General features: G+C 45.4%; 1 protein-coding gene and 1 long non-coding RNA gene across 2 annotated transcripts; one reads left to right on the plus strand and one right to left on the minus strand.

Annotated features, from left to right (window-relative positions):
• Positions 1-5,446: 5,446 nt before the first annotated feature.
• Positions 5,447-14,304, plus strand: LOC139830233 (protein neprosin-like). The gene is made up of 4 exons (XM_071818238.1): positions 5,447-5,563; positions 12,985-13,038; positions 13,436-13,582; positions 13,815-14,304. The coding sequence occupies exons 1-4, from the start codon at positions 5,447-5,449 to the stop codon at positions 14,184-14,186; spliced, it is 690 nt and encodes a 229-aa protein (XP_071674339.1). The 3' UTR covers positions 14,187-14,304.
• Positions 14,305-21,785: 7,481 nt separating this feature from the next.
• LOC127349084 (uncharacterized) lies at positions 21,786-24,079 on the minus strand. The gene is made up of 3 exons (XR_011756900.1): positions 23,156-24,079; positions 22,855-22,876; positions 21,786-22,822 (listed from the first exon to the last, which is right to left on the minus strand). It is a non-coding gene; the product is annotated as an uncharacterized lncRNA (long non-coding RNA).
• Between the last annotated feature and the right edge of the window lie 3,351 nt (positions 24,080-27,430).

Raw genomic sequence — 27,430 nt, forward strand, 5'->3', positions numbered from 1 at the left:
CAAGGCAACCTTGTGTTCCGACCAGAAGTTGTTGGTGAAGACGCCGGGGAAGGCGCCAGCCCGAGGGAAGAAGTAGGGGAGGAGAAGGCTGTGGGCGTCGACGGCGGCGCGCCAGGAGCGGCAAACGCGCCGGGATTCGACGAGAGCGCCGCACGGGAGGCGGCTGAGGATGTCGAGGAGCACGTCGTAGGGCAAGCGGTCACCGTCGTTGGTCGCGTCCATCTGGGCCGGCCGGGTAATCAATCAAACTGGAGTGTATGCGATCGTTGGATCAATCGGCGTATGTATAAATAGCGGTTGTGCGTTCGTGTTCGTAACGGTGTCTTATTCGATCTACCGATTGGTACCCCATAAATTTGGAAACTGCCTTTTTTTGGAAAAAGACACAGGAGGGGCCTCGAAGGACCCCGAGAGCTGCAGTTATATTTTCATCGGTGGGTACAAATTAAAAAAGAGCCCTAAAGAAAAAGTGAAAGTACAACATAGCCCTGGCTAATTGCAAAAAGGACCTTAAAAGTATGACAGGAAAAGCAATCGGATCCCCTGTCCTCTCCACCGTGTCTGAGCCTCCATCGTCGGCGCCTCGACTCCACCGGGAACGAACCACTTGGTGTTGAGGAAGTGCTGGTTCCAGCAAGAAGCTCTAAGGACGGCCCCCGCACTAAATGTTGAGTGGAGCACCATCTAGGCGTCTAGAAGGGCCGCCCTTACGGCCAAAGATCGCGACAACGCTCATGGCCGCCGCGTGGTTCGCTCGTTGTTGCAGCAGGAGCCAGTCCTGCCACATTGAAGAAGCAGAGGAAATCTCGGTGCTTCGCATGTTCCCCTTGCCACCATGGCCAGCCGGAAGAGTCTCCACGCATTGAGGTGGCCACCAACTGTGGCTTTATTGAAGCAGTATTGGACAAGAATATGACGCCAACTTGACAAATATTCTGCATCAATTGGACAACAGTTTGACGGTATTAAATTTCCCTACTAAACCAATGCTAGTTCAGCTAGCACTGCGGCCGAGAGGAATAAGTGAACCAACGAAACACATGGTACTAAAAGGAACGCAATTTTATAGCCCAAGTCAACAACAACTGCATCGTCCTCTTGTTCTTTGTTCCAGCTCGTGCTCCTTCTCACGTCGCCTAGGACTGCCACTCACCCCTCACCTCCCTCTCTTCTTACTCTCGTTCTCAGCCCGAGCTGCCCCTCACCCCTCTCATCTTCCTCATATCCGGCCGCGAGGTGCCCATCCCCTCCTCCACCACCGGCCTAGGCGCCCCTCCCTGCTCCTCCACCACTGTCTGAGAGCCTCGCCCTTGAGATCCTTCTTCCCCTGCTATACCTCCTCATCCCCTTCCCTCCCCTCTCCCCACCATGACCGATCTGGAGCTCAATTTTGACAAAAAATGAAGAAGAAGAAGAAGAGCCAAGACATACCTGACCGGGAGCTTGGTGGTGGGAGGAAGCTTCCTCGAGCGAGCGCGCCGTTGCTCTCCTCGGCGAATCGGGGGTGCCTCCACTGCCTCGATACGTAGGAGAGTGGGGGCGTCTGGGTTGGGGGCACCGATGTTTCAGAGGAGGGGTAGGGGTGCTGCTGGAGCGTGTTTTCCCCCTCTATCTCCCATATATTTCATATTGGGGGCGGTTTAGGGTACCTACTGGACTTGCTCTTACAACAATTGCATGATTTTAAGGAATGCCAATATCCCACTTTCTGCAACCACAAGTTCTAGCTCTGATGTCAACTCCATGTGCTTCAAGCTCATTGGTGCTAACTTGCCACAACCCTAGATCAGCATTCTCAGTAGTGCATCCTCTTAAATACCTTTTGGTCTCTTCTAATTTGTTAGAGTAGAAGGGTGTAATATCCCATCTCGTAGTCTCTCCTTTCACTTTTCTCCCACTGTATTTCACGATGAGCTTGTCTTTTATGCCATTAAGAGCATCTCCAGCGGCCCGACGTAAACGGATGCAAAGTAACCATTTGTCCGCTCCGAGTCTCCGACCGACGCAAACTTTTGAAAAACCCCAGCCTGGCGGCCCGACGTAAAATGACCGGCATGTCCGCTCCGATGCATTTACGGCCCAATTTGGGGAGAGAATGCGCCACCCCGGACAAAATGCGGTCAGCGCGCGCGTCCGCGTCGTTCCCCTCGGGCCGGCCTACCAGCACCTGCGCGTTTCGTCTTCCGCACGGTAGTAATTGCTGCCGTTGCCGCTTCGGTCTTTTGCGCCGCGTTCATGGCGCTTCCCGCCTCCCCGCGTGTCAGTGTTCGAGCGGGCGGCTCTTGTGCATTCCCACTGAAAGAACATGGAGCCCCCATGTGTGGGTTTGGTAATTGATGACAATCCCTATAAACTAACATTTGGATTGAGTTTCTCTTATAGGTTTGTCTAGTGTTGGCCCGGACGGCGCTTGGGCATCCCCGCTGAAAGAACATGGAGCCTCCCCATGTGTGATTTTGGTAATTGATGACAATCACAAGGGAGGCCAACGACTCCTTCCGCGCCACCTACCGCACCAGCACCGCCTCCTTCCGCCCTACATCGCCTTCTTTCGCACCAGCACCGCCGGCCTCAACAGCCTCTGCACTGGTCGTGGCCTTGGGCACCTCCGGTCTTCATCGATCTCATCGACAACGACGATGATTAGGCAGCCATGCCAGACGCCCTAGTTAGCTAGGGTTATTTTCTAGTCTTTTTAATTTATTTGGCACTATGTAAATTGGTACTAGTAATTCAAAAATTCTACTAGACAAAAAATGGGCGGGCCTTTAGTCTACCCCCGGCCCAAACAAACACATGCGAGAATAAGACCAATTTGATGTTGGTGGCCAAACCTAAACGGACACAAGCGGACACTTTTCGTGTCCGAAATCGGTCGGACCGCTGAAAATGCCGTAAGCATTGTCTTTATTGGCTTTCTCCTGGCATCTAATATCATCTTGTTGATAACTTCACTACGGTTGTTAACTTGTGTCAAAGGCATATCTAGCCCATGTTTCAACAGGAATATGCATAATCCAATTGTAAGCTTACTCAAAAGTCCATTTCATAGCTGCCATTGTTTTATAAAACCACCCTTGGTATAGGAATAACATGCTGCAAACTTGTGTTTCTTGAGCTCTTCCCCTCTAAACCATGCAGTTTGGAAGTTGGCATTGATATGCCACATGTAATATGTTTGTTGAGAGTTTGGAAAAACATGAGAAATTTCTTTGGACAAAACATGGTGGAATTTTATATCAGTTAGCAAAATCACAATTTTGAGGCTATGATAGTGTAATTTTGAGATAAGTAAATTGAAAATTACCATCCTTTTGTCCATCAGATATGATAGTGTAATTACCAAACTTTCCTAATATCTAAGCTGGGTTGGAAACCACATCCAACTGGTTATGATGCAGTCGGTGCAACATCTTACACGGAGGAGCCAACCATGCTGCCGTCGCGGTACCGTCACATAATAGAGAGGCACTCAATTATATGATTAGATAGGTTTTTTACTTATCCTAGGATCAATGGAGGGATCTAGGATTAAGCCTAATCAAAGATTTCTCCATTTATCTTCTTGGAATTTATTTCCATTTTTTTCTTGTTAAGTTGCATGGGACCCGAAAAGTGGATGATGGCGGGCCGTTGTATCGGACACTTGAAGATGCCGGTGTGAAGAAGAGCCTACAGGTCTGGATCAATCTGGCCTCCAAGGACAAGGTATATGTTTCCTATTAATACACCAGTCATCTTCTTGAACAACTTCATCAGTACATGGAAACGAATAATCTCTCAACATTTCGACTTCTGCAAATGATTATGAATGCGAAGAGCGAGCCAATGTACAATGAGTTGTAGAGCAAAGACATAAGCCAGGCCTCGAAGGACAGCATCGACGTCCGCACATTGCCGTTGAGACCTCTGGGGTGCGGTGTAGAGAGAGCGTGTCGACAGTGCAGGATGAAATGTTGCTTCAGGTTTGTGCTCTTTTCATGCTTGGTAAAATGACAACCATATAAAACCAAGAACTTGTTCTCTCATTTTTTTTGTATGGTTCATTTTCAAAGAGTGTATCGGTTTAAGCACTTACTATTGTCTACTGGACATGTGCGAAGATAAGTCCCAGTTGTTATCTGTGTCAACTTTGAATTGCATGAAAATATTCTTTTTGCCAGCTTGATTATTGATGTTACAAACAAATCGTTCAAACCCATATTTTTGCAAGCAGGTGAAAAAGACACCAGATGAATAAGCGATTGTAGCCCCTTGAATTTGTAGACCCATACATTTGAAGTTTTTATTATCTTAGTGTACAAGTCCTCTTATGGTGTCCAAATGTTTTTGGATAAATAAAGGGTATACTGATGCATGGCTGAAAATTTAAGTAGTCTACATGTCAAATTATTTCTACCTGTCAACATTCGTCTGATTAGTTATGCTACTGGTTTATATGTGTTGAACGGATGTGAACAGTTATGAAACTCACTATTACCTCAAACTCCACCGTTCCCAGATTTTTGCTGATGCCCGACGTGCGCCCCACATTAACCCTCCTCAGAAACAGCAGCGTTCAGTTCTGGATGAAGCTATACTGCCATGCTTCTATACATGCATTTCATGTGTGTTTCTCCAAACAATTAGGATCTGGGACTAACCATTTATTATAGTTTAATCATAGCAGGTTCCGAAATCTAATTCAAAATATAGTTACTTAGAAATCGGGAATGACATCGGCTATATCAGCGCATGATGAAATCATTTTTAAGAAGCCCACTTGATTTTATGAAACTGAGAAGATGGTATTGTACTATAGCTTGCTTCTTGCATCACTGATGAAGAGATGTGCTTCTGTGATCATTGTTGATAGTATATGATCTTCCACTTTCAGGTTCTCAGGCAAGTAAATTGTATATTGCAGCACTATTCAGCTCTTTCTATGCGTGGAGTTGGCATCAGGTATCCAACACAAGTTGCATGCTTCATGATGCACACTTGATAGTTACAGTACATACACCAAGTTTCGTTGATTGATCATGGTAAAGTCACAGGAAATATCGTAACCTTCAAAGTTGTATAAGCATATTCCAATTTAGCATATAGTACATATAGCCAGGAATCTTAACTGTCCATAAACTCCAGTCTTTGGGGCGCACAGCCGCCGTATCGCTGCTGCCGCTGCCGCCCTCCCGGAGGAAATCCTGGTGTGGGAGATACTTGTCCGCCTTCCGGCCAAGGAAATCCTTCGCGACCGGAGCTGGTTTTAATTGTCCTCCTCTGGTGACCTAGCTCCCGCGTCGCTCCCGCGACCGGTCTCTGGCGGCGCCTCCCCTCAGCCCCCCAGCCCCCCTTCTCCTCGCCGCCGCCAGAGGGCGCCGCAGGGCAAAGCCCGTGCGGGGCCGGCGGCGGCGGGGCCTTTCTTCTCCCACGCGCGGCGGTGGAGGCGCGGGTCTCTGCGGTCATGGTGGGCGTCCCGGCGACGGAGGGCGCGACGGCGCGGTCGTCTCGGCGACGGCGCGGCGGCTCCGCGTTCCAGGCGGCGTCCTCGTGGCGGCGGCTCCGCGTTCCAGGCGGCGTCGTTCGTGGCGGCGTGGGCTTGCGTCGGCGGGCTGGTGGAGGGTGCTGGGGTCGCCGCTGACCCGACGCGTCGTGCTCTGCTCGTCCGCCCTCGGCGGCCTGGTGCGCCGGCGGCGTTTTCGGTTTGCGGGCCTAGATGGGCTTGCACGGGCCCAGATGGGCTCGAGCGAGCGACTCCCCCTCCTTGGCAGCGCTGGCTCAGCTCTGTATTTGTGTCTTTGGAGAGCTGTCCCCTTGGTGGCCCTCTGACGGCGGTGGTGGCCGAAGTGCTCCGGCGGCAGTAGCGAACCAACTACCAGGAGTAGACCATCTCGGTCTCGTTTCTGGCCGGTTTTGGGTGGCTGTTGCGGTGGCTTTTGGTGCGTTTCACCCTTCTCCGTTGACCTCTAGTTGCCTCCTGCTGCGGTGGTTCAAGCCGGCTTTTGGCGCGTCTCCATCTCGCCGTTGGGCGGTCTTTGGCCCGGGTGAAAACCCTGCTCAGTTCTTCCGTTGCGGACCGCGGTGACACCTGTGGGTGCCATCTCCCTCCTTGGAGGCGTGGTTTTGGGTCCTGACCGTTTCTACCCTCGAAGCCAGGGGAAACCCTAGGTCTGGCTTGCCGGACCGGGCAGCGGCGGCGCAGACACGTCATCCCCTTCTTGAAGGCGCTGTTTTGGCTGCGAGGGATGGCTCTCGGTGATGGTAGCCTCGTCGGTATCAATGACAATGCAGAAAAAATGCATCCAAGGGTGAAAGATACCCTAGAATGAGATCAAGAAAAGCAAAAAGAAAATGACAACCTTTGTTTTATACAATATTATAGGGATTATAAAAAGTATAGTGTTATTAAATTTGAGCACAAACATATATGGATATCCATTATTTGGAATATGTTTATAAAAAGGATCAAAGCTAAATCTAGGAGGTTGCATCTTAATTTGTCTAGAACGTGAAAAGATAGTGCATTACTATTACAATGACTATTTGAGCTTCGTAACTATATTAAACACCATTGGCCAGAGACTTATTATTTACACATCAACATATAAGTTTTGTTGATTCTAAATCGATCAGAAATTGCCGAGCATAAGATCTAACCTCGCACAGAAGTAAGATCAAATAAAAAGTTCGTCATAGTGCGGCCGTTTGTAACTTGAACTACATTTAGAAGTTTTTTTTGAAAATTTTGGTAACGGCATTTTTGATTTGCAAAAAATCCTGAAAACAATCCTAGGTGTAGGTAATGATGAATTCTATAAACGTGCAAAATATTGACTTGAAATACCTTATATTCTAGGATTTGTAAAAATATTAAAATTGGAAATCTAAAGTAGTGAAGAGTACAAATTTTGAAACCTCCAAATTATCACATTTTGTCATTTTTGCATGGACAAAAATACAACGGGTGTTGAGTTGAGATTTCACATGCTGGTATCCACATGTAGAAAAAATAATTTTTTGAAATCTAAATGTCGTTTTCAAATTTTTCAAAGAAGTGGCATACGTGTAGCCCAAGCTTCAACGGTACAAAAGGAACATATGATCATTGATACTCTTCTTTTGAGGAAATATTAATTATTATTTCACAAATTATAAATGATTAAATATGCCTTTGTATAATTGAATTTTCGTTTAGCATAATATTAACGGTAACTATAAAAGCATATTAAATTCTATTCGCACACATAAATATATGTAGAATCACAATTTTTAGACATACTCAGACATGAGATTTCACATGCTGGTAGAATACATCATTATCCACATGTAGAAAAAATAATTTTTAGAAATCTAAATGTCGTTTTCAAATTTTTCAAAGAAGTGGCATACGTGTAGCCCAAGCTTCAACGGTACAAAAGGAACATATGATCATTGATACTCTTCTTTTGAGGAAATATTAATTATTATTTCACAAATTATAAATGATTAAATATGCCTTTGTATAATTGAATTTTCGTTTAGCATAATATTAACGGTAACTATAAAAGCATACTCTCTCCGATTCATATTAATTGACTTCAATATGGATGTATCTAGACATATTTTAGTTCTAGATACATTCATATTAGAGTCAATTAATATGAACCGGAGGAAGTATTAAATTCTATTCGCACACATAAATATATGTAGAATCACAATTTTTAGACATACTCAGACATTGCCCTCGCATTTGCGAGGGCCACTGTGCTAGTTGTTTTGAAAACACAATGCGCTATTGACAGTTGTGTTATGTTAGGTGCATGCAGAACCTAGCTAAATACAATCTGAAATGACTCCAAATTATCATTTAAACCCGTTGAGTAGCATGTGACCACCTCGTTGAATGTCTTCCCAGATTTACAAGTTGCTACCACAGAGATATCAGCAACAACCAACAGGAAAAATAAGTAATGCACTCAGTTGACAATTGACATGACGGTACACTAGTGCTAGTGTGCATTCACGAGAATATCTGACCTAGTCGAAGAAAATTATGTGGTGAACTAGCTAGTACGTACAGCACCCAGGAATTGTTTAGCTTGGCAAATTATATAGTGTAAGAAAATTATGAAGCAGTCACTTCGAAAATCTTTACTATTAAGGTGAAACCTGTGAACGCCTGGTGTCACACACTCAATAAATTACAGAAATGACACCCCATTTTCTAACTAACCGTGGCCTATTTTCTTGTTTGCATCGCTCGTATAACGACTGCCCTTTAGCCGCAGATATCACTTCCTTAAAAATCTACAATTCTATCCAGGCAAGGGGATTAGTTCTACGCTGTTAGGGAGCTTGAATCTGCTGGCCCGGATGAGCTCGCGAACGACCCTCTCGTATGTTGGTCTCTCGATTAGCAGGTTCGATCGGCACAGTGTGAGCTCGGCACGGCCACCGCGGCATCTAGCATCCAACAGGACGGCAGTGATCCGGCATGATACAATACGTCGCTGCTTCGCCTGATTTTAGCGCATGCATCTTCTCCCCTCTCCGCCTTCCACGTCTGTCTTCTCACACTGAGCATCGTCGCCGCCTGTCAGCTCCATCTCTCACTCGCCATCTCCTTCGCTAGCGGCCCCAAGATCCTCCTAGACATATATATCCTCCCTTTCCAGGCCGGCCTTTGCCTCAGGCCTTGACGTCGCCGGCCAAGTCCGCCTCCACCTAGGTAAGTGGCGGACGCAGAAAAAAATTGAAGGGTGGGCACACTTCAATTTTTTTTTTGCACTACACCTTTTCAATAAAAAAAAGGCCAAATAAATATTCCCTATGTGTCAGAATTTTGACAAATAAATATTTAGAACAGAGGAAATTGCAATAGTATTGAAAAAAATTCCGACTCATCTTTTTAGAATTTAATCAACTCACCTTTTTTTATATCTTATGACAAATACTTTCTAGATGACAATCTACCAGAAATAAATTGAAAAGTATTGATATATTTTTTGACAAAAAGTAGTGATGGAATTGGTTTAGCTAAGGAGGGATAACACCTTGATTTAATAGAGACCAAATAAATAGCGTATTCAGATTTTTTTTAATAGAGACCATGGTTTAATAAAACTTTAGGTCCTAGTGTATTCGGATCTTTTTAACTTTTGTAGTTCGATTAAGTGCTAATCTGCTATACGGTTTGAAAATAAAAACGAGCTACCTATCTAGCTTGTGCCAATTGATTTGGATTCATAGATGCATGCATGGGCAGAAGCGACGAGGCGCGCACGAAAGTAGCGGTGGTGTGATGCGTGCTTTGGGCGTACGTTAACAGGCTGAAAGCGATCCGTGCCTATACCAAACGTGCTTCCATATGGCAACGGGGACACTAACCACTGGTTATTGCTCAACCATAACCATCCCCGTGCTGAAAATTTTTCTCCGTCCCCATCCCCACTAACTATCATGGGGTAAGTTCTTTTACCATCTCCATCCTCATCGAGTAAACAAATAACCACCGATTAACGATCCCCGCTTTAGCTAGTAACTATGAGCCCAAAATAACATGACAACATGGTAGGATGATAGGGCTGGCTATATCTGGAGTTTAGGAAGGAGAGGCGAGCGTTTGGGAGTTGGGATTTGGGGACTACGGCGATTGGGGACGGGAGGGGAAATGTGAGTACAATAGGATTAGGGTTTTTTTGGTATCTATACACACCTATCTTGTACCATATATAGTGCCACATGTCATGTGCCTAACAGGGATTTCATGGTTATCGGGTATGGATAGTGGTAACACAGACCCCACCTTGCCTAATGGGGCTAGTTTGCCTCCAATAAGACCCCACGGGGATGAAGTACTAACCAAAACCATCCCCTAATAGGTGAATTAACCACCGGGGATCGGGGAATGGGGCCCCATTGCCAAATTGAAACGTGCTACGATGTCACCTCGCTGGCCCAACACGTTTGTCGCTCGCGAGAATGTAGTCGCTGGCCCAGAAGACGGGTAGTCAGCATTTTCTGCAGAATTTAGGGTGGGCCACGGCCCACCAGGCCCACCCTGTGCGTACGCCCATGGGTATTTTCACCCATGACCATAGCGTCGCTCCGTACTAGTGTATTTTGTTTAAAATGATTCCTTATCAACCATCAACTCCCATCTAACCCATCTCCCACAACTTCACACTATCTATCTAGGTACTCAGGGATTATTAAAAGCTCCTTAGTATTCATTTGTTTATTTGTTGTGTAATTGTTAAGCATATCATGCTTGTTTGAATTTGCTTGTTCATAGTCTATTAATGCCGCTTATTAATTATTAATTTACTTATTTTTTATTGAGTATAATACTTATTAAATACATGATATGATCATATCTATTTGTTCATAGTCTATAAATGTCATCATTATTTGGTTTAAATCTGGTATTTATGTTGTAGATATCGGATTTATTGACTCTCAACCTCCAACCACCATTACTTCACACTATTTAATGAGACAATTCTAGACATCACCATTCACTTTTGGTCAGAATTTCAAAATGGAAAAGTCCTCTCAACAAATTGCATCATGTTTTGTGCTAGTTCTTGGTAGTGCAATGGTAGGAGGATGTTGTACTTCTAACAAAGAGGTAATTCCATATCCATAGGCATGTATTATTAATTTTTCAATCATTCTTTACTTTCTTCCTAAATTCTTTATATCTCATGGAAAAACTAAAGGAGAAAAACCTCACAATGCAATGGCCCTTACAAATTCATCCAGCCAATGGAGAACAAGTCTCTCCTCAAGATTCAACAAACTACATGCATCATGTGAGTATTGGGCATGTATCATATATGTTATTACTATATATTTTATTATCTATGTTGTAATTTTGATTTTTGTAGAATGACCTCAAATGAATAGTCTTTTGGCAGTTCGCAGTTCAAATATGGGATCGAAGGATATATGGTAAAAGTTATTACGGGGTAGAAGTTACAATGGATGTTTATGACTTTTATTTACAACCTGAACAACATAGCTCTGCTTCAATTTGGATCTATGATATGGGAGATGGAAGACAAACTTCGATTACTGGATTTGTACTTGGATGGCATGTAAGTAATTACTTTTATTCACAGTAATTTTGAAGTACTAATTTATTTAGTTAACTAGGTCTACCTTATTGTTCACACCGCCTTGCTTGAAGAAAATTATCATTTCCCTTATTTATCTTCTCCTCCATCTCTTTTGTGAATGGGTTCTTCTATCAACCTAGCAAGTCCCCCTGTCATAGATCTTCGTGTTTGATGACTAATTGCCTTGACAATGTCTTGTGATGTGACGTTATCCCGGTAGAAAAATAATGCAGGACAGGACCAGCAACGGTGGAGCCAGGATAAAAGCATAGAGGGGGCCAAGTTTTTTTTCGAGCAAGAGGGCCATCTAGATTTTTTTACATTAGGGCTAGGTAGAATTTTTTTACATTAGGGCCAGGTAGATAATTTAGTACCAAATCCCTGCCTAGTTTTTCCTTTTGAGATTCAAATCCCGGCTAGTTGAGAGGATGCTTTTAGGGGTTGCTAGTTGACATTGACATGATGCCTATTTTTATAGGAAGTGCGTTGCTTTTTTTAAGGGAAGGAAGTACATGACTTTTTTTTAGAGAAGAAAGGACATGACTCAATCTACTTTATTATTTTTATGGGCCTAGAGTTAAAAGACTTCAGTATACACCGACGGGTCAACTAAACAGCAAGCAAGCCTGACTCCTGCATAGGCCCATGCCATGCGGTCGTAACTTGCATCGTCTTACTCACCAGCCGAACGAGTCGCTCTCCTCCAGATCTCATGGCCGATGTTCGGGGGCGCAAGCAAGTTTAAACCTATGCCCCTGGGAAGCTGCGGCATAGGGAGGGCTCTCGTCCCTGCTGGTCCCCCCTAGCTCTGCAAGTGGGACCTTCTCCCCCCCGCTACTCTGAATATAATAAATGTTCCCGTATCTCTTCATGCTAGTATGGAAAGAGTTGCCATTTTCTAACGGTGTGTAAAATAGGGTGTCGTCAGTCTTGTCTTAGAGCCTTCCCTTAAAATTGCAACCTTGATTTTTTTCTTAGTGAGAGGAGTATTTTCCATCTAGGATTTATTACCGAAGGACTACAAAATCCATATAAGAGGCTTATCTTAAAGGTCTAACTGGGAAAATAGAGTTTGTTCGTCACATTTCTTAAACGGCTAACCCAAAGGAAGGCAATCATTTTTTTCGTGGAAAGCAACCTTCCATACAACTAAAGAGCACAATTTATAATTGTTGACAGACTTATTGAGAATTTATGTAGGGGCAAGAAGAACTAAAAGCCTATTTCATGCAAATTTATGAATATGGGGATTAGAAGATTCATGAGCAAATGAATTGTGGTGGAAATTTCCAAGAGTAGATTATAATTGTATATGTTACTAGGTGTCTAGGTGTTAGTACCAGCTCTCTTGCACATTTTCATACATTTACCTTATTTACTTTTTTTAATTAATAAACATAAATATTGCGACGATGTCTGATTTGTAGGTTACTCCACCACTATGGGGATTTTTCCATTACTTTCTTACCATTGAGGATTTTCAAGAAGCCCTTAACATAAACATTTTTTAAACACCGTTCCTTCAGGAATCTAACATGCATGGTCTCCTACCATCAATTTATTTGCATGGTCACCTTTAGCATAATAGTGATATATCATGAAAATATATTTAGCTGTATTTTTTATTTTTTATAATTCTCTTTGAATTGATACTAAAAGGGAAATTACTTTGGTAGGCAGGAGTACACTTCTTTTTTCTTCTAAAACTTTCAGAAAAACGTGTAGTGGTAGTGGTCTCCTGAAGGAAATCTTCTTTCTTCCGGAGTATTAGAAGTTCTAAGAATAAAACATGTTAATAATGTGTATTTGAATATTTAATTATCAACTTATGACACATCTGTGTTTTTTAATTTTTTGATTCATTGAAGTATTAATACCTAGCTCTTCTGTGTTTTTTGCACAGGTTCATCCAGCACTCTACAAGGATTCTGATACACACTTTGTTACATGGTGGCCCGTAAGTGTTCACTGAATACCACCCGCTATTTCAACATTAATTCAAGCAATATTTCATAAACGATCTCCAGTATTGTATCGTGATCTGATGTATTCTTGGTGCTAAGAATAAAAGTTTGTTTTTATTCAAATAGCTCCAACATTATGCAACTTATGTGATAATTGACCAAATTGCTATAGATTATTTCGGTATAGACATAATATGAATCAAATGCTTGTGCCGAAATTTTGCGTAAACATCAGCGGACAACAAAGAATCGACTGACAACAGATCAAACTAAATGGCCATTTTATCATGTATAGTTCCTGGTTAAATAGTTCTCAGTAATCTTGATATCCAAATTGTGTGAGATTTCAGCCTTACGTACTTCAGGACTTCTGTTTTCATACCATCACAGGGTAATGGATCGCATCCAGGGGGTTGCTACAACAGCCAATGTCCTGGTTTTGTAAGGACAGGTTCTAGTATAGCTCCTGGTGATGTAATTAATCCAGTGTCCGAAGTTATGGGTAAAAAGCAATACATAACAATCAGGGCGTCCAAGGTAAGCATTCTATTGAAGTTTTTTCTAAAATAAGTATAGCTAATGACTCTAAGAACCCATCATGTTCGACTATTAACAACTAATGAAGTTGCTCATCATATTTGATATTTCAATACATATAGAGATAATTCTCTAGTTACGGTTTTGTTATATGAACGAATAGCAAAGTATATACGAAGTTCAAAAAAACAGTATACCTATCTGGCTTAACGCTTTGTTGCCGTACTCGCAGCATAAATCATCTGGTGATTGGCAAATCTATTATGGATTCAATGGTCCTGCACAATTAGTTGGATACTTCCCAAAATCTTTGTTCCCGAAATTGGAAAAGAACCAATTTAATATTGTATTTGGTGGCTACACAAGTCACCTGCATACAGAAGAAAGTCCTCCGATGGGGAGTGGGTTCTTTCCGGGGAGAAGTGGTGCATCCTTGTATGACATTAAGTTTGTTGATGCACAAGGCTCTACCCATCCTGTCAATGGAGTGCTACAGCCTCATGCGACTTCTCCTGCTTGTTATCGTGTTTCTGATGTCGTATCCGGTGGGTTCTCCTATGGGGGGCCTGGTTTTTGTGGTGCTTTGAAATCCAAACGAACATGAGTGCTGCAGGTCGCTCTATTGTAATGTTTCTTAATAATAAACTAGGAGGCATAGGCGCGGCGGCACGCCGCGCCCGTTAGCCCGTGTTATTTGGGTTGTAGTGTCATTTTGATACAGCGTGGAGGTTGTTTTATCTGAAGAAGAAGAATGTGTACATTGTGTGGTCAAGCAGTAGTTTCGCTCCTCGTTAGGGCCGTGTGTCCTTGCTATGAAGTGATTCAAGTAGAAATTTCAAGAGACAGCAGTTACGAAATCATTTGATTTGCTTCTGTTCTTGTAGCTTTACATTCAAGAGGCAGAAGTAAGGAAGCCATTTGCTTTGCTGAAAACTGATTGTAGTACAAAGTAGAAGAGATAGAGAAGCAGCGTTCATATTTACATTCGATTACATAGTGGGGCTAACCGGCGCCCGTAGTACAAAGTAGAAGAGATAGAGAAGCAGCGTTCAATTTACATTCGATTACATAGTGGGGCTAACCGGCGCCCGTATACTGGGCAAAGCTAGACGGGGCCGGTGCATTGTTCTAGTGAACTATTTTACATGGTGCCGATCCTTGTTTCTACTGGCTTCAGCCAGATGGTGCCTGTGTATATATTACCTTAATTAGCAGTAGAGGAGCGGTCTGGCTAGGGACTCTGAGCCATACCGTTGTTTGTAGGCAAAATCAGTGGTAGATAATGACGATTTTCTTCCTAGGACGGTCCCACGACGGTGCTGTTGTTGCCGTCCGTGGAGTGCTCTAGCGTCAGAAGGGTGAGGGCAGAGCCCGGGGCTGACCTTGCTTTTGGCCTGTGCAAAGGGCGGTGTAGGAAACCTGAGAGCCAGAATGAGGGTTTGCAGTTTATAGGCGTTGTTGAGGAAGTATTTCTGTTGAAAGGAGTTCGTATAACAGTTCTATGATGCAAGCTCTTCGTTTGAACAATATGAGTACACTATTTCTTGTGGTTGGGCTAGCCTGACCTGGTGGAGATGAATTTCAGGTGGTCGCTGCAAGAAAAAATAGACTCTGCTCCATTTAACATATGATGCACACCATCAGTGCCATGGAACACTGGAGCAGAGTCCTCGGAGTTTAAGGTGGTCCTAAACCTGTAAAACACCAACCAGTAGGACAATAGCACACCTTAGTTATTATAGCCAAATTAGGGAGCTAACCTCTATCATACAAAACTCTAAAGTGAAAAGATCTAGTCAATAAAGAACTGAAATAATGGAGACCTCTTCGTAATGCAGGCTCGGAAAATCAAATTGGTAACAACTTATCTTAGTTGAAGAAATGTTTAGTGCCTACCCAAAGGTATATTATCATCCTTCTGAAGGATATATAAGAAAACGTGGAAGAATGAACACATAACACCTTAGGACCAAAATATTTCGCTCACCTACATTGCAGTTTCGGAAAACAAAGAAGGAACAACTTGCTTGGAAGAATTTGGGGAATAAAAGCTCTTCATAGCAGTGTTTGCAAAGAGTGCACATTGTTGGTGGTTGAATCACACTGGTATATTAAGATAATAGGCAGTAGATGAGGTTTGTTGGAGGCTATTTGGTTCATATCCTCAATTTGCTTTTAACCAGTGTGTTCTAAGAAGGGATTGTAGATAATATTGAGGCAATGCCAACGCAAGATACTCCAGAATAGAAACACTGAAGGCCAATTAATAATTTTCTGGGCATGGTTAGTAGCTGCAACATCTTCAAGCGACAGCAGAGAACAATAGAAGACCCCCTTTAAGGAAAGACATGGAGGCAAACATCATGAAAATTGGCTAATTATACAGATGCAACAATCATGAATCTTCGTTAAAAGCGAGATGGTTCTTGACCTGGATTAAGAAATCAAAAGTTATACGATGACCTCCATAACCCTGCATGGTCGGAGAGAGGGCTTACCCGTAGCCTCGACGCGATACCACATCCTAGAGAGGATTGATCTTAGATATATGCTCATTAATGTTGACTCCTGAGTGAACTGTGCTTGCAAAAAGCTCTAGGCTTATGGAACAAACCTTGTAAGTGTTAGGGCAATATACTTGTTGTATTACCAGGGGGCCAAAGGCCACAATATATAGTACATGTACAGGTGCAAATATGCAGGAAGCCCCCTAACATATGGGGAAACTACAATATACAGATATATACTCTAACACCCCCCCCCCCCCCCCGCGCGCAAACTCATGGTGGATCCACAACACTGAGTTTGGAGAGTAAAAAGTCATGCTGCGCTCGAGTTTGTGCCTTTGTGAAGAAATCCGCCAACTGCAAATCTGAAGGCACATAATGAACCGCAACAACCTCATCCTGCACCTGAGCACGTGTATAAAAAGCATCAACACCAATATGCTTGGTCAGCTCATGCTTGACCGGATCACGTGCAATACTGATAGCACCTGTACTGTCAGACAAAAGTGGAGTGGGTGTCGTAACAGAGACCCCAAAATCTGCAAGCAACCACCGTAACCAGGTCACCTCAGCAATCAACAAGGCCATAGCCCGTAGCTCAGCGTCAACACTCGAACGAGAAACCGCTACCTGTTTCTTCGTCTTCCAAGCAACAAGCGAACCACCAAGAAACACACAGTAAGCAGAAAGTGAACGACGATCCGTAGGATCACTCGCCCACGTAGCATCCGAGTAGCACTGGAGCTGGAGAGAGCTAGAACGAGGAAAGAAAAGGCGACGAGTGATCGTGCCACGAAGGTAACGAAGAACACGGAGGAGATGACTGTAGTGAACAGTGGTAGGAGCTGAGACAAACTGACTCAGAATATGAACAGGATAAGAAATATCAGGACGAGTGACAGCAAGATAAACAAGACTCCCAACAAGATGACGATAACGTGTGGGATCAGGAAGAGGATCACCATCAGTAGGACGAAGCTTAACATTAAGCTCCATAGGAGTATCAACCGTGCGCTCATCCCCAAGAGCAGCACGAGCAAGAAGATCCTGAATGTACTTCTCCTGAGAGATAGAAAAACCATCAGAAGTGGAGGAAACCTCAATCCCAAGAAAATAGCGAAGAGGACCAAGATCAGTCATGAGAAACTGATCACGAAGACGAGCCTTTACCATGGCAATATACGCTGGGTCATCTCCAGTAATGATCATATCATCAACATAGAGAAGGAGAAGGGTGCGTCCACGAGGAGAAGTGTGAACGAAAAGTCTGGATCATGAAGACTAGGAGAGAAACCAGCGGCAGTCACCACAGAGGCAAAGTGCTCAAACCGAGCACGAGGGCCTGTTTGAGACCATAGAGAGAACGTCGAAGACGACAAACCATCCCATCGGGAACAGAATACCCAGGAGGAGGCTGCATGTAAACCTCCTCACTCAACTCGCCATTAAGAAAAGCATTCTGAACATCAAGCTGGGAGACAGACCAACGGCGAACAGAGGCAACAGCAAGAAGGGTACGCACAGTAGTCATATGAGCCACAGGGGCAAAAGTCTCATCATAGTCACGGCCGTGCTCCTGCTGAAAACCACGAGCCACAAGACGCGCTTTATAGCGCTCAAGAGATCCATCAGAGCGAGTCTTAATTTTATAGACCCACTTACACGTGATGGGACGAACACCAGAAGGGGGAGAAACAAGATCCCAAGTGCCAGTGCGCTCAAGCGCAGCGATCTCCTCAGCCATGGCAAGCTGCCATTCAGGATGACGCTCGGCATCCCGATAAGAAGTCGGCTCGGAAACGACAGAGAGACCATACTGACTAGGAGAGTAACGAGCTGGAGCACGACGCTGACGAACAGGCCGAGAAGGGGGAAGGTCATCTGCAGAAGACAAGTCATCAGAAGAAGAGGAAGAAGGGACAGAATCGGAAGGAGCCGAAGCCGGAGAACGAGGAGTACTAGGTGGACTAGACGAACGAGAGGATGGCGTCGAAGGGGACGCATCAGAAGTAGGAGGGAGGGGAGGAGGGATAGCAGGGGGTGCATCCGGAAAAAGAAGAAAAGAGATATCATCCACCGGGTAAGTACCCGAGGTGGGGCGAGGATAGAAGGGACACGTCTTATCAAATGTGACGTCACGAGAGATGCGCATCCGACGACCAACGGGGTCCCAACAGCGATAGCCCTTATGCTCATCACTGTAACCGAGAAAAACACACTCAATAGACTGAGCGGTCAGTTTGGTGCGTTCGCGAGGAGGCAGAAGGACATAGCAGACGCAACCAAATGAACGGAGAGTCGAGTAGTCTGGAGAAACACCAGAGAGACGCTCGAGAGGAATGCCACCCTGTAGAGCAGCGGAAGGCTGAATGTTAATGAGGTGGGCCGACGTAGCGACAGCCTCAGCCCAGAAATGTGGCGGAAGAGAAGAGGCAATCATCATAGCACGGGTGGTCTCAAGAAGATGACGATGCTTACGCTCGGCGACGCCATTTTGAGCATGCGCGCCGGGACAAGAAAACTGAGCGAGGGTGCCCTCCTCAGCAAGGACACCACGAAGGTGCTGAGAGATATACTCACCAGCAGAATCATCACGGAACACGCGAATGGGTGAGGAATACTGAGTGCGGACCATGGCCGCAAAACGCTGATAAATAGAGAGCACCTCACTGCGAGAGTGCATGAAAAACACCCAGGTGTACCGTGAAAAATCATCAATGAATAAGATATAGTATCGATGGCCCCCTTTCGAAGCGAAGGGAGCCGGACCCCAAACATCCGAATGGACTAAATCGAACGGTCGCTGAGAGACAGATATACTAGTAGGATAGGGAAGCTGAATCTGTTTGCCTAACCTACAACCCTGACAGTGTAACGACCCATCTCCAGAGACAGACCCCAGAAGGCCACGATGAACCAAAGACGACAGGCGAGAGTCACAAAGGTGACCAAGACGATGATGCCACTGCTGAAAAGAGACGGTGACAGAGGCAACAACCGGAGGAGGCGCGAGATGAAGTGGCAGCGGAAGGAACACGAAGCCGGTCTAACTCCCAAAGCCGGAGGCGCGGCTACGAGGGCCAGCTCCAACCAGGGCATGTGTGCAACGATCTGAACCGCACAAGACTCAGCGTCAAGAATGACGCGACAACCAGAATCGGTGAGCTGGCTAGTAGAGAAAAGGTTCATCTGAAGGCGAGGAACATGAGAAACATCAGGGACAGAGAAAGAGGGAGTAGAAAGGGTGCATGTACTAGAAACGGGAATAGAGGTACCATCAGCCGTGACAACACGGACAGGAGAAATAAGAGACCGAAGAGCAGACAGGATAGAAGACTCAGAGGTCATATGAAAGGAAGCTCCAGAATCCAGATACCACGGGGACGTACCTGACTGTGTAGAAAGTGGTGGTCGCGCAGTGCCAGAAGAGCCAGTCACAGAACCAGCAGCGCCCGGCGAGGAAGAGTCTGGAGTAGCGAGCAGAACCACGAAGACCCACGAGAATGTCCCGATCGGAGAGTGCAACTGCAGAAGATCCGGAAGAGCACACTGGCGACGATCCTGGAACTGCCGACGTGGCGGGATCCCGCGTCCAGCAGGTGGAGGAAGTGTGGCCAACCTTGCCACAATAGGTGCAATAAGGACGAGGGCGGAGACTCGAACTGCGAGGCTGCTGACGTAAACTGGAATCCCAAGCATCCAGCAGGCGGTGAAGCTGCGCTATCTCATGCGCAGAGAGGGGCGCGACTGGAGAGGTCGACGTACAATCAGGTGCCGACGAGGAGCTATCATCCACACGCACAGAGGCCACCAAAGGGGGTGACGGAGAGCAACACGCCGATGAAGACAGAGTCGGCAAAGCGCGGTCATAACCACGTGAAGAGGCCGCGAAAGGCGATGTAGAGCGGCAGGCCGACGTAGACGGAGTCGACGAAGCGCGGCCATAACCGCGGGAAGAGGCCGCAAAAGTCGATGTAGAGCGGCGGGACGACGTAGACGAAGTCGGCGAAGCGCGAGCAGAGCCGCATGAAGAGGCCACAAAAGTCGATGTAGAGCGGCAGGCCGACATAAACGAAGTCGGCGAAGCGCGGGCAGAGCCGCGTGAAGAGGCCGCAAAAGTCGATGTAGAGCGGCAGGCCGAGGGAGACAAAATCGGCGAAGCACGGCCAGAGCCGCGGGAAGAGGCCGCGAAAGTCAGTGAAGAGCGGCGAGCCGACGTAGACGGAGTCGGTGAAGCACGGGCAGAGCCGCGTGAAGAGGCCGCAAACGGCGACGAAGAATAGCTAGCAGTCATGCACGGAGGCAGCGGACAAATACCAAGTACCGAAGGTGGGCCCAAAGAAGGGGCGGGATCAGCGGAAGACATAGCTCTTTTTTTTTTTTGCTTTTTTTTTTACTTTTTTTTTTTTTGCTTTTTTTTTCAGATGAAAGTCAACAACCAGGCAGATCGGCAGCCTGGGAAGATCGAACTGCCACCGCACGGGATCAGGCAGAGGGCAGCACGCGATCTCACGCGGTAGAGCAGCACGCGATTTGTTGGACGGAGAGCAGGCAGTAGGATCGGGCGATCTCACGCGGGCGGGGAAGCTCCCCACGCGGGGAAGCTCTCCAGGCGGGCGGGGAAGCTCTCCACGCGGGATCTCACGCAGAGCACGCGGGCGGGCGGGGAAGGAAGCAGCAGACCAGGCGGCCGAGATCGAGCGGAGAGGTCGAGATCGAGATCGATCGGGGAACGAAGCAGTAGATCGAGGGATGGACGCACGACGGAACAAGCAACGTCGGCCCGGATTTAGAGGATCAATTTTTGCTCTCATACCATGTTAGGGCAATATACTTGTTGTATTACCAGGGGGCCAAAGGCCACAATATATAGTACATGTACAGGTGCAAATATGCAGGAAGCCCCCTAACATATGGGGAAACTACAATATACAGATATACTCCCTCCGTCCCGTTTTAATTAACTTGGGAGAGAAAAAACGCTTCAGAAATAGATTTTTACATTCCCGTCCCTATACAGTTTCAAATTTCAAAACAGACTCCCTAAGATCTAATCTCCGTGAGATCCAATCGATCGATCGATGGATCCAGCTGGGATCGATCTACTGATCTAGGGAGAGCAGAGGCGAGAGGCGAGCAGAGGCCGACCGCGTCACTCCGGCCTGGCGCGCTCCATCGGAGCCCACGCCGGCGGCGAGGTGGCTCCCATCGGCGAGTCACGGAGACGAGGCGGGACGCGGCGGTGGAGTCGGAGGTGGGCTTGTCGAGGTGGCAGGCTAGGACGCGCCCCGCTCCCAGGCCCATTCGATTCCCTTGTCCCGGATCCGCGGGCGTGCAGCGGGCGGCGTGTGGAGGAGGCGTCCGCCATGCCGGCGCCTCACAGCTCGTTTCCGACCGCCTCCAGCCCCACTGACCTCCGAAAGATGAACGGCCGGCGACCTGCTCGCTCTGGCAGGCTGGCGGCCTCGCGCCATAACCCGCAGTGGAGGGCCCCAACGCCGGTGCCGGCCGGGATGCCAGCTCGGCGGCGCCGGCCGCAATAAAGAGGGACTGCGCGCAGCTCGGCCCTGCTACACGAGTTGACGAAGGAGTAAAAAACGATAGGGTTTTTTTTGCAAAATTACGGTTGAGTTAATTAAAACGGGACGGAGGGAGTATACTCTAACAGTAAGAATAAAAATCTGATGCTGCATTAATTGTTTATTCTACATGAGAGCATAAACATGCAAGTCAGAGACCTCTGCACAATGGAAATTTAAATGTAGGCAGCTTCTGCCGATCCAAGCAACAAAATCTGGAAAATATGAAAGAAGATTCAGGGTGTCACATATAGGTTTCCACAAATAGTGCAAGCACGGATCATGATCACAAGAACTGCAGGTTACCGAAATCACACTTGTTGAACCAGGATGAGAATTATCACAGTTTGTGGTAGCATGTCCACTCGGGCGTGAACGCCAAAACTTGTGAGCCGGTTTTTCTTCCTATACTGAGTCATCACAGTAAAGAGGTGCTTTTCCACTTAAAACTTGAGGTTTACGAAATAGGGTACACCATTTTTTAATACTGTGTAGTGATGAACATAAGCATATATGTCATTGGGTCTGTGTATTAGTAAAGGGGACCAAGTAAATTGTTAACAACTGGACAGCAACGTGCATGTGCAGTCGATCACCAACAAAAGCAAATCTTACTCCCAAGAGCCTCTGTGCAACCCTGTATAGTTAGTGAAATAAGTGAAGTGCTGAGGCAATGGCAAATGACACTCATGTAGCGAACACTTGAGCTTGGAGAAGATGAGTGGATATATGAAGGTTCAAGGACGACTTACCTGAAATGCTTGACTTGGTCCGAAAATAGTTTCCTAGAAGTTGTATTGTGAACACGCCTAAAGTTCAGATGGTAAAATTTCTAATATGAGGGAAGTTGACAAAGTTGACCATACAGAAAACGAAATTATATGCTCTTGATGTATTAACAGAGATAAGTAGGAAACATAAAGTACTTGATATACAATTAAACGGAAATATCATGGATATAAACTATAGCACATGGATTCCAGAAATATCACATTGTTTCTGAATACATAAATGATGGTATAGTTTATATGTTAGCCAGTGCACTGTTTTTTCTAACTTTTCCATCACTGACTTTAAAGCAAGGAAGGATACCTGTATATAACAGCAGAACCTCCAATAGAATGTTTTCGCTGTCAAGCTCACTGCCTTGGCACCTTCTACTTTTTTTTTTTGCGAGAATTGGCACCTTCTACTTGATATTATGCTATCTGAAATGGCGGCAAGTGTATTTTGTTTAAAATAATAATTAAAAAAAACCGGAACCCGTTGAAATAAGCATAGGTGATCTAAGCAAGAAACATGTAAAGTTGAGGATACAACATTGTACATCACAGTTACCTATATGGCGTTGTGTACTGAAACTAACAGAAATTTAAGACACAAACTATTTCATTTTGTCATATGTTTTTTTCAGTTAATTGTAGCAAAGAAAAACAAAAGGAAAAAACAAATGGGAAGGATGCAGCAGGCAAGGTGATAATACTCACCGAATAGAAGTTCCGCAGAGTGAAAGATACCTAAGTTAGCGATTTCTCTGTCTATCTATTCTTTGCAGCCTTCATTCAAACTGAGCTTCAAAACTTCAGATTCAGATTTCATGATACAACTGTAACATATGAACACTATCTTCAGGCCTCACTAAAATTGCCAAGCTCCCTTCAGAACAAATTACTCAGTATTTGAAACTGAGCCACGGCCAAATGTATATCGCATAACAAAGTCCAGATGCCAGTGGCAGATGGGTATTTTATCTTCTGAATTCAACCACTAAAGAAAGAGATAAAGCATAAAAGAAAATCATATTATTATCGATTTACTCAACCCAAAGCGAGGATATATGTAAAATTCAAGAACCACTTTATTATACTACATGCACACCAATTCAGAGCTCTAAGCAATATTTGATCTCCTTGTAGACCTAAGTCCCTAACTGAGTACAAAGGAAGAATTAAAACTGCAGCGATGCATCAGCATGTCAAAAAGTAATTACATGAATCCCTTGCTTCCAGAAGGAAAACGAAAGTCTAGAAAATAGAGAAATCATTGTGCATGATGATCAGTACCTTGTAATATTTTTTGGAATATATTTAGATAAGTATTTGTGATCTAAACACAGGGAACATGTGAATATATGGAGTATTGTACTGAAAGGGATAGAAAATGCATACGAAGATACCTTCATTATTATTTTGAATAGATTGATAACTAAGCTGCGCTTAGTGAGCTTACAACAGTAAGAGTTATCATAACAGTTGAATCACTTGAATGTAAGGGGACGATATCACTATCTATTTAACAGGTCGCAAATAATAAAGCTACTACTTCTCCATAAGAAACTTCCATACAGTCAGAAGCCACGTATTCTATTAACAGCAGCTGTGATCAAATACGATGGAAAGGCATATAAGTAGTCTATGATAGCATGAAAACAATACTAAATCTCAATGCAGACAATGAAAAAAACTGCACATTCACTCCAGGTTATGCGCGTCATATCACAGAGATAGTATGCAGAAAACAAAATCTCATAACCACTTTCAAATATGTAAAAGATTGATTATAGGATACATTGCTAAATATGGGATATCATGTTTTGGTACCGATTTCCATTTAATCACACTGCAATAGGACTTCCAATCTGCATGAGATTGAGCCAGAAATTCAGTTAGAATTCCCAAAAAGCACATTAATCTCTAACAAAATCAGCTGCAGATTTCCCTAGCGCCTACCGTTTTCTGCAGGTCCGCTCGCTGTCTGTAGTAGTTGGACTGGGACACGACCACCGGCAGCCTGTATCCTGGCGGCCAAGCTTGACGTGAGGTCCCAGAACTCGCAGGTCATCCTGTTGGCGGCGGTGTACCGTGATCTGCAGTCCAGAAATAAAATGCTCCATCAGATCAGGATCATCAAGTTGTGAAAGAACATTTCCCGCCCTTTTGGGTTTTGTGTGTTTGATGTCAACACTAGTTATATTTTTATGTGTGTTGATGTAGACAGGTACAAGATCTCAAGATATATACTTGGCTGATGATTTGGACAGACAAAAATAAAGCTATGCTGGTTTTTCTCGTCTGGCGGAAGTTCCGGCCACAGCCGGCGGAACTTCCGCCCAGGGGCGGAAGGTCCGGCCACCGCCAGCGGAACTTCCGCCCAGATTCTCCCCGCAGAGGCTACTCAGCGTCTTTCTTTTTGAAGAGTTATCTTGCTGGCCGGAAGTTCCGGTGAAGCTGGCCGGAAGTTCCGGTCAGCGGAACTTCCGCCCAATTTCCGGACAAGTTCCAAAAGTCGGCGAAATGTGGCTCAGTATGTCCAGTATGGTTTTTCTGGAATTCCGGAACTTGGTCGGAACTTGGCCGGAACTTCGGGTCACCGGATTCCGCCCTAGTTCCGCCCCAATCTTTTCTGACAAGGTTGACTGACGAAGAATCTTCCTGGCGGAAGTTCCGGCTCTCCTGGCCGGTACTTCCGGTGCCAGCCGGAACTTCCGGCCCTCCTGACCGGAACTTCCGGTGTTACGAGAAATAGTTCAAACGGTCAGATCTGAGAGCTCCAATCATATAAATAGCTCTCTTCTCCAAAGGGACAGGTTGCTCAATCATTGCAAGAAAAATCTGCCAAGCTTCACCACCATTAGAGCCACCTCAAGAACACAAGATTTGCAAGATCTCCTTCCTCCCCCAACCAAAGCTCTTGATCTTTGGAGATTCGAAGGAGAAGCCACCGATCTACATCCTCACCGAAGCGATTTACATTTCCCCCTCATTTGTTTGAGGGCCCCCTTGCTAGTGTTCCTCTTTGGATCCCTAGTTGATTTGTGTTGATGTATTGTTGTTGATTGTTGTGTTGTTACAGATTTGGGAGCCTCCAATTCGGTTGTGGATGTGTGCCCCAAGAACCTTGTAAAGGCCCGGTTTCCGCCTCGAGGAAATCCCTTAGTGGAAGTGGGCTAGGCCTTCGTGGCGTTGCTCACAGGAGATCTGAGTGAATCCTTCGTGGCTGTTGGTTTGGCTTGCGTAGCAACCACACTCCTCCAAACGTAGACGTACCTTCTTGCAAAGGAAGGGAACTACGGGAATCATCTCCGTGTCATCGCGTGCTCCACTCTCGGTTACCTCTATCCTATTCTATCTCCTATATATTGCGTAGCTATATCTTGCTTAGTTGATAACCTTGTCATATAGGTAAATTCACTTAGTTGCATATCTAGAGAATTTACCTTTGTGTCAAGCCTAAATTGAAAAAGAACTAAAAATTGGTTAGCACCTATTCAGCCCCCCCCCCTCTAGGTGCGGCATACGATCCTTTCAATTGGTATCAGAGCCTCGGCTCTTATTTCGGGCTTAACCGCCTAAGAGTATGCCGGACGATGGGCCTGCGGAAGAGGCCGCTAAGATGGTCTCCATGGAGGACATCAATTCGTTGAGATCCTCCATGGAAGCTCAAATGGAAAGCATGAGAAAAATGATTTCCGAGCTTTTGACTCCGGTCCTTCCTAGGGCTCCCACCGTAGAGGTAAAGGACACGGGTGTGTTAGAAGAGGGAGGTGCTTCGGCATTACCCTCCTATACCAAACCCGTGGAAGGTGATAACTTAAACACTATCAAATCTCCCATTGCATCTCCTAGGGGAACTAGTGGAGGTGAGAGCTACAATCGAGTAGCTCCACCTTTTCTATCTCCCGATACCGGTTCCCCATCCCCATTTGAACATTCGAGGCGACCCACTTAAGTTTTCCGTTGATAATTTCGATACTTGGCAATTTGAGTTTCGCTCTCATGTTTGCAGTGCCTCCAATGAACTTTGGAGAATCATCTTGGAAGGCTTCAAGCCCTACAACCCCGACAAGTTGACTAGAAGAGAAGCGGTTGATAGTCAACTCAACAACACCGCCTTGCACATGATTCAAACTAGTGTGGGGACAAAGGATTTGTCTCGTGTTCGGAACTACACCACCACCAAGGAAGATTGGGATGGTTTGGCCGCTAGTTGCATTGGAAGTGAGAGCACGAGAAGGAACAAGTATAATGCTCTTCGGAATAAAGCCAAAGGATTCATGAGGCTACCGGATGAAGATCATCAAGTCATGTATGGAAGACTTCTCACCGTTGCCGATTCCTTCCGGCTTATTGGTGCCACCCACATCAATGACTCTTGGATCAAGGAGAAGTACATTGAATGCATGATGCCGTTTGTACCCATTGATGTCAAGACCCTTGTTGGGAGAGAATGCTATTCCTCTCTCACGTCTCAAGAAGCCGTGCACGAGATGCAAGCCCTCAAGGTGCTCGAGCAAAACTCTCATGATTCTCGCAATCGTGCCATTGGTATGTCAAATGGGAACAATCTTGCCTTGATGGTTGATGTCTACGGGAGCTTCTATTCTTGTAGACAGTGTTGGGCCTCCAAGAGCAGAGGTTTGTAGAACAGCAGCAAGTTTCCCTTAAGTGGATCACCCAAGGTTTATCGATCTCAGGGAGGAAGAGGTCAAAGATATCCCTCTCAAGCAACCCTGCAGCCACTAAGCAAGAAGTCTCTTGTGTCCCCAACACACCTAATACAATAGGTGCACTAGTTCGGCGAAGAGATAGTGAGATACGAATAATATGGATGAGTATGAGTGATAATAGCAATCCGAGTAAAATATGGCAGCGAGTAAACATTCAACAAAACAGTAAACAAACGAAGATTCGATTCTTGGAAGCAAGGCCCAGGGATCCTGCTTTCACTAGTGGACACTCTCAACAATGATCACATAATAGGAC

Source organism: Lolium perenne, chromosome 4, assembly GCF_019359855.2.
Source record: "Lolium perenne isolate Kyuss_39 chromosome 4, Kyuss_2.0, whole genome shotgun sequence".
In the NCBI taxonomy this organism is placed as follows: Eukaryota; Viridiplantae; Streptophyta; class Magnoliopsida; order Poales; family Poaceae; genus Lolium; species Lolium perenne.

What these genes read in the sequence shown, in the direction of transcription:
- LOC139830233 (XM_071818238.1), top strand. Translation starts at nt 5,447, where the DNA reads ATGGTGGGCGTCCCGGCGACGGAGGGCGCGACGGCGCGGTCGTCTCGG. An exon ending in ACTTTGTTACATGGTGGCCC is followed by an intron (nt 13,039 to 13,435) that starts GTAAGTGTTCAC and finishes ATACCATCACAG; the next exon opens with GGTAATGGATCGCATCCAGG. An exon ending in TAACAATCAGGGCGTCCAAG is followed by an intron (nt 13,583 to 13,814) that starts GTAAGCATTCTA and finishes CCGTACTCGCAG; the next exon opens with CATAAATCATCTGGTGATTG.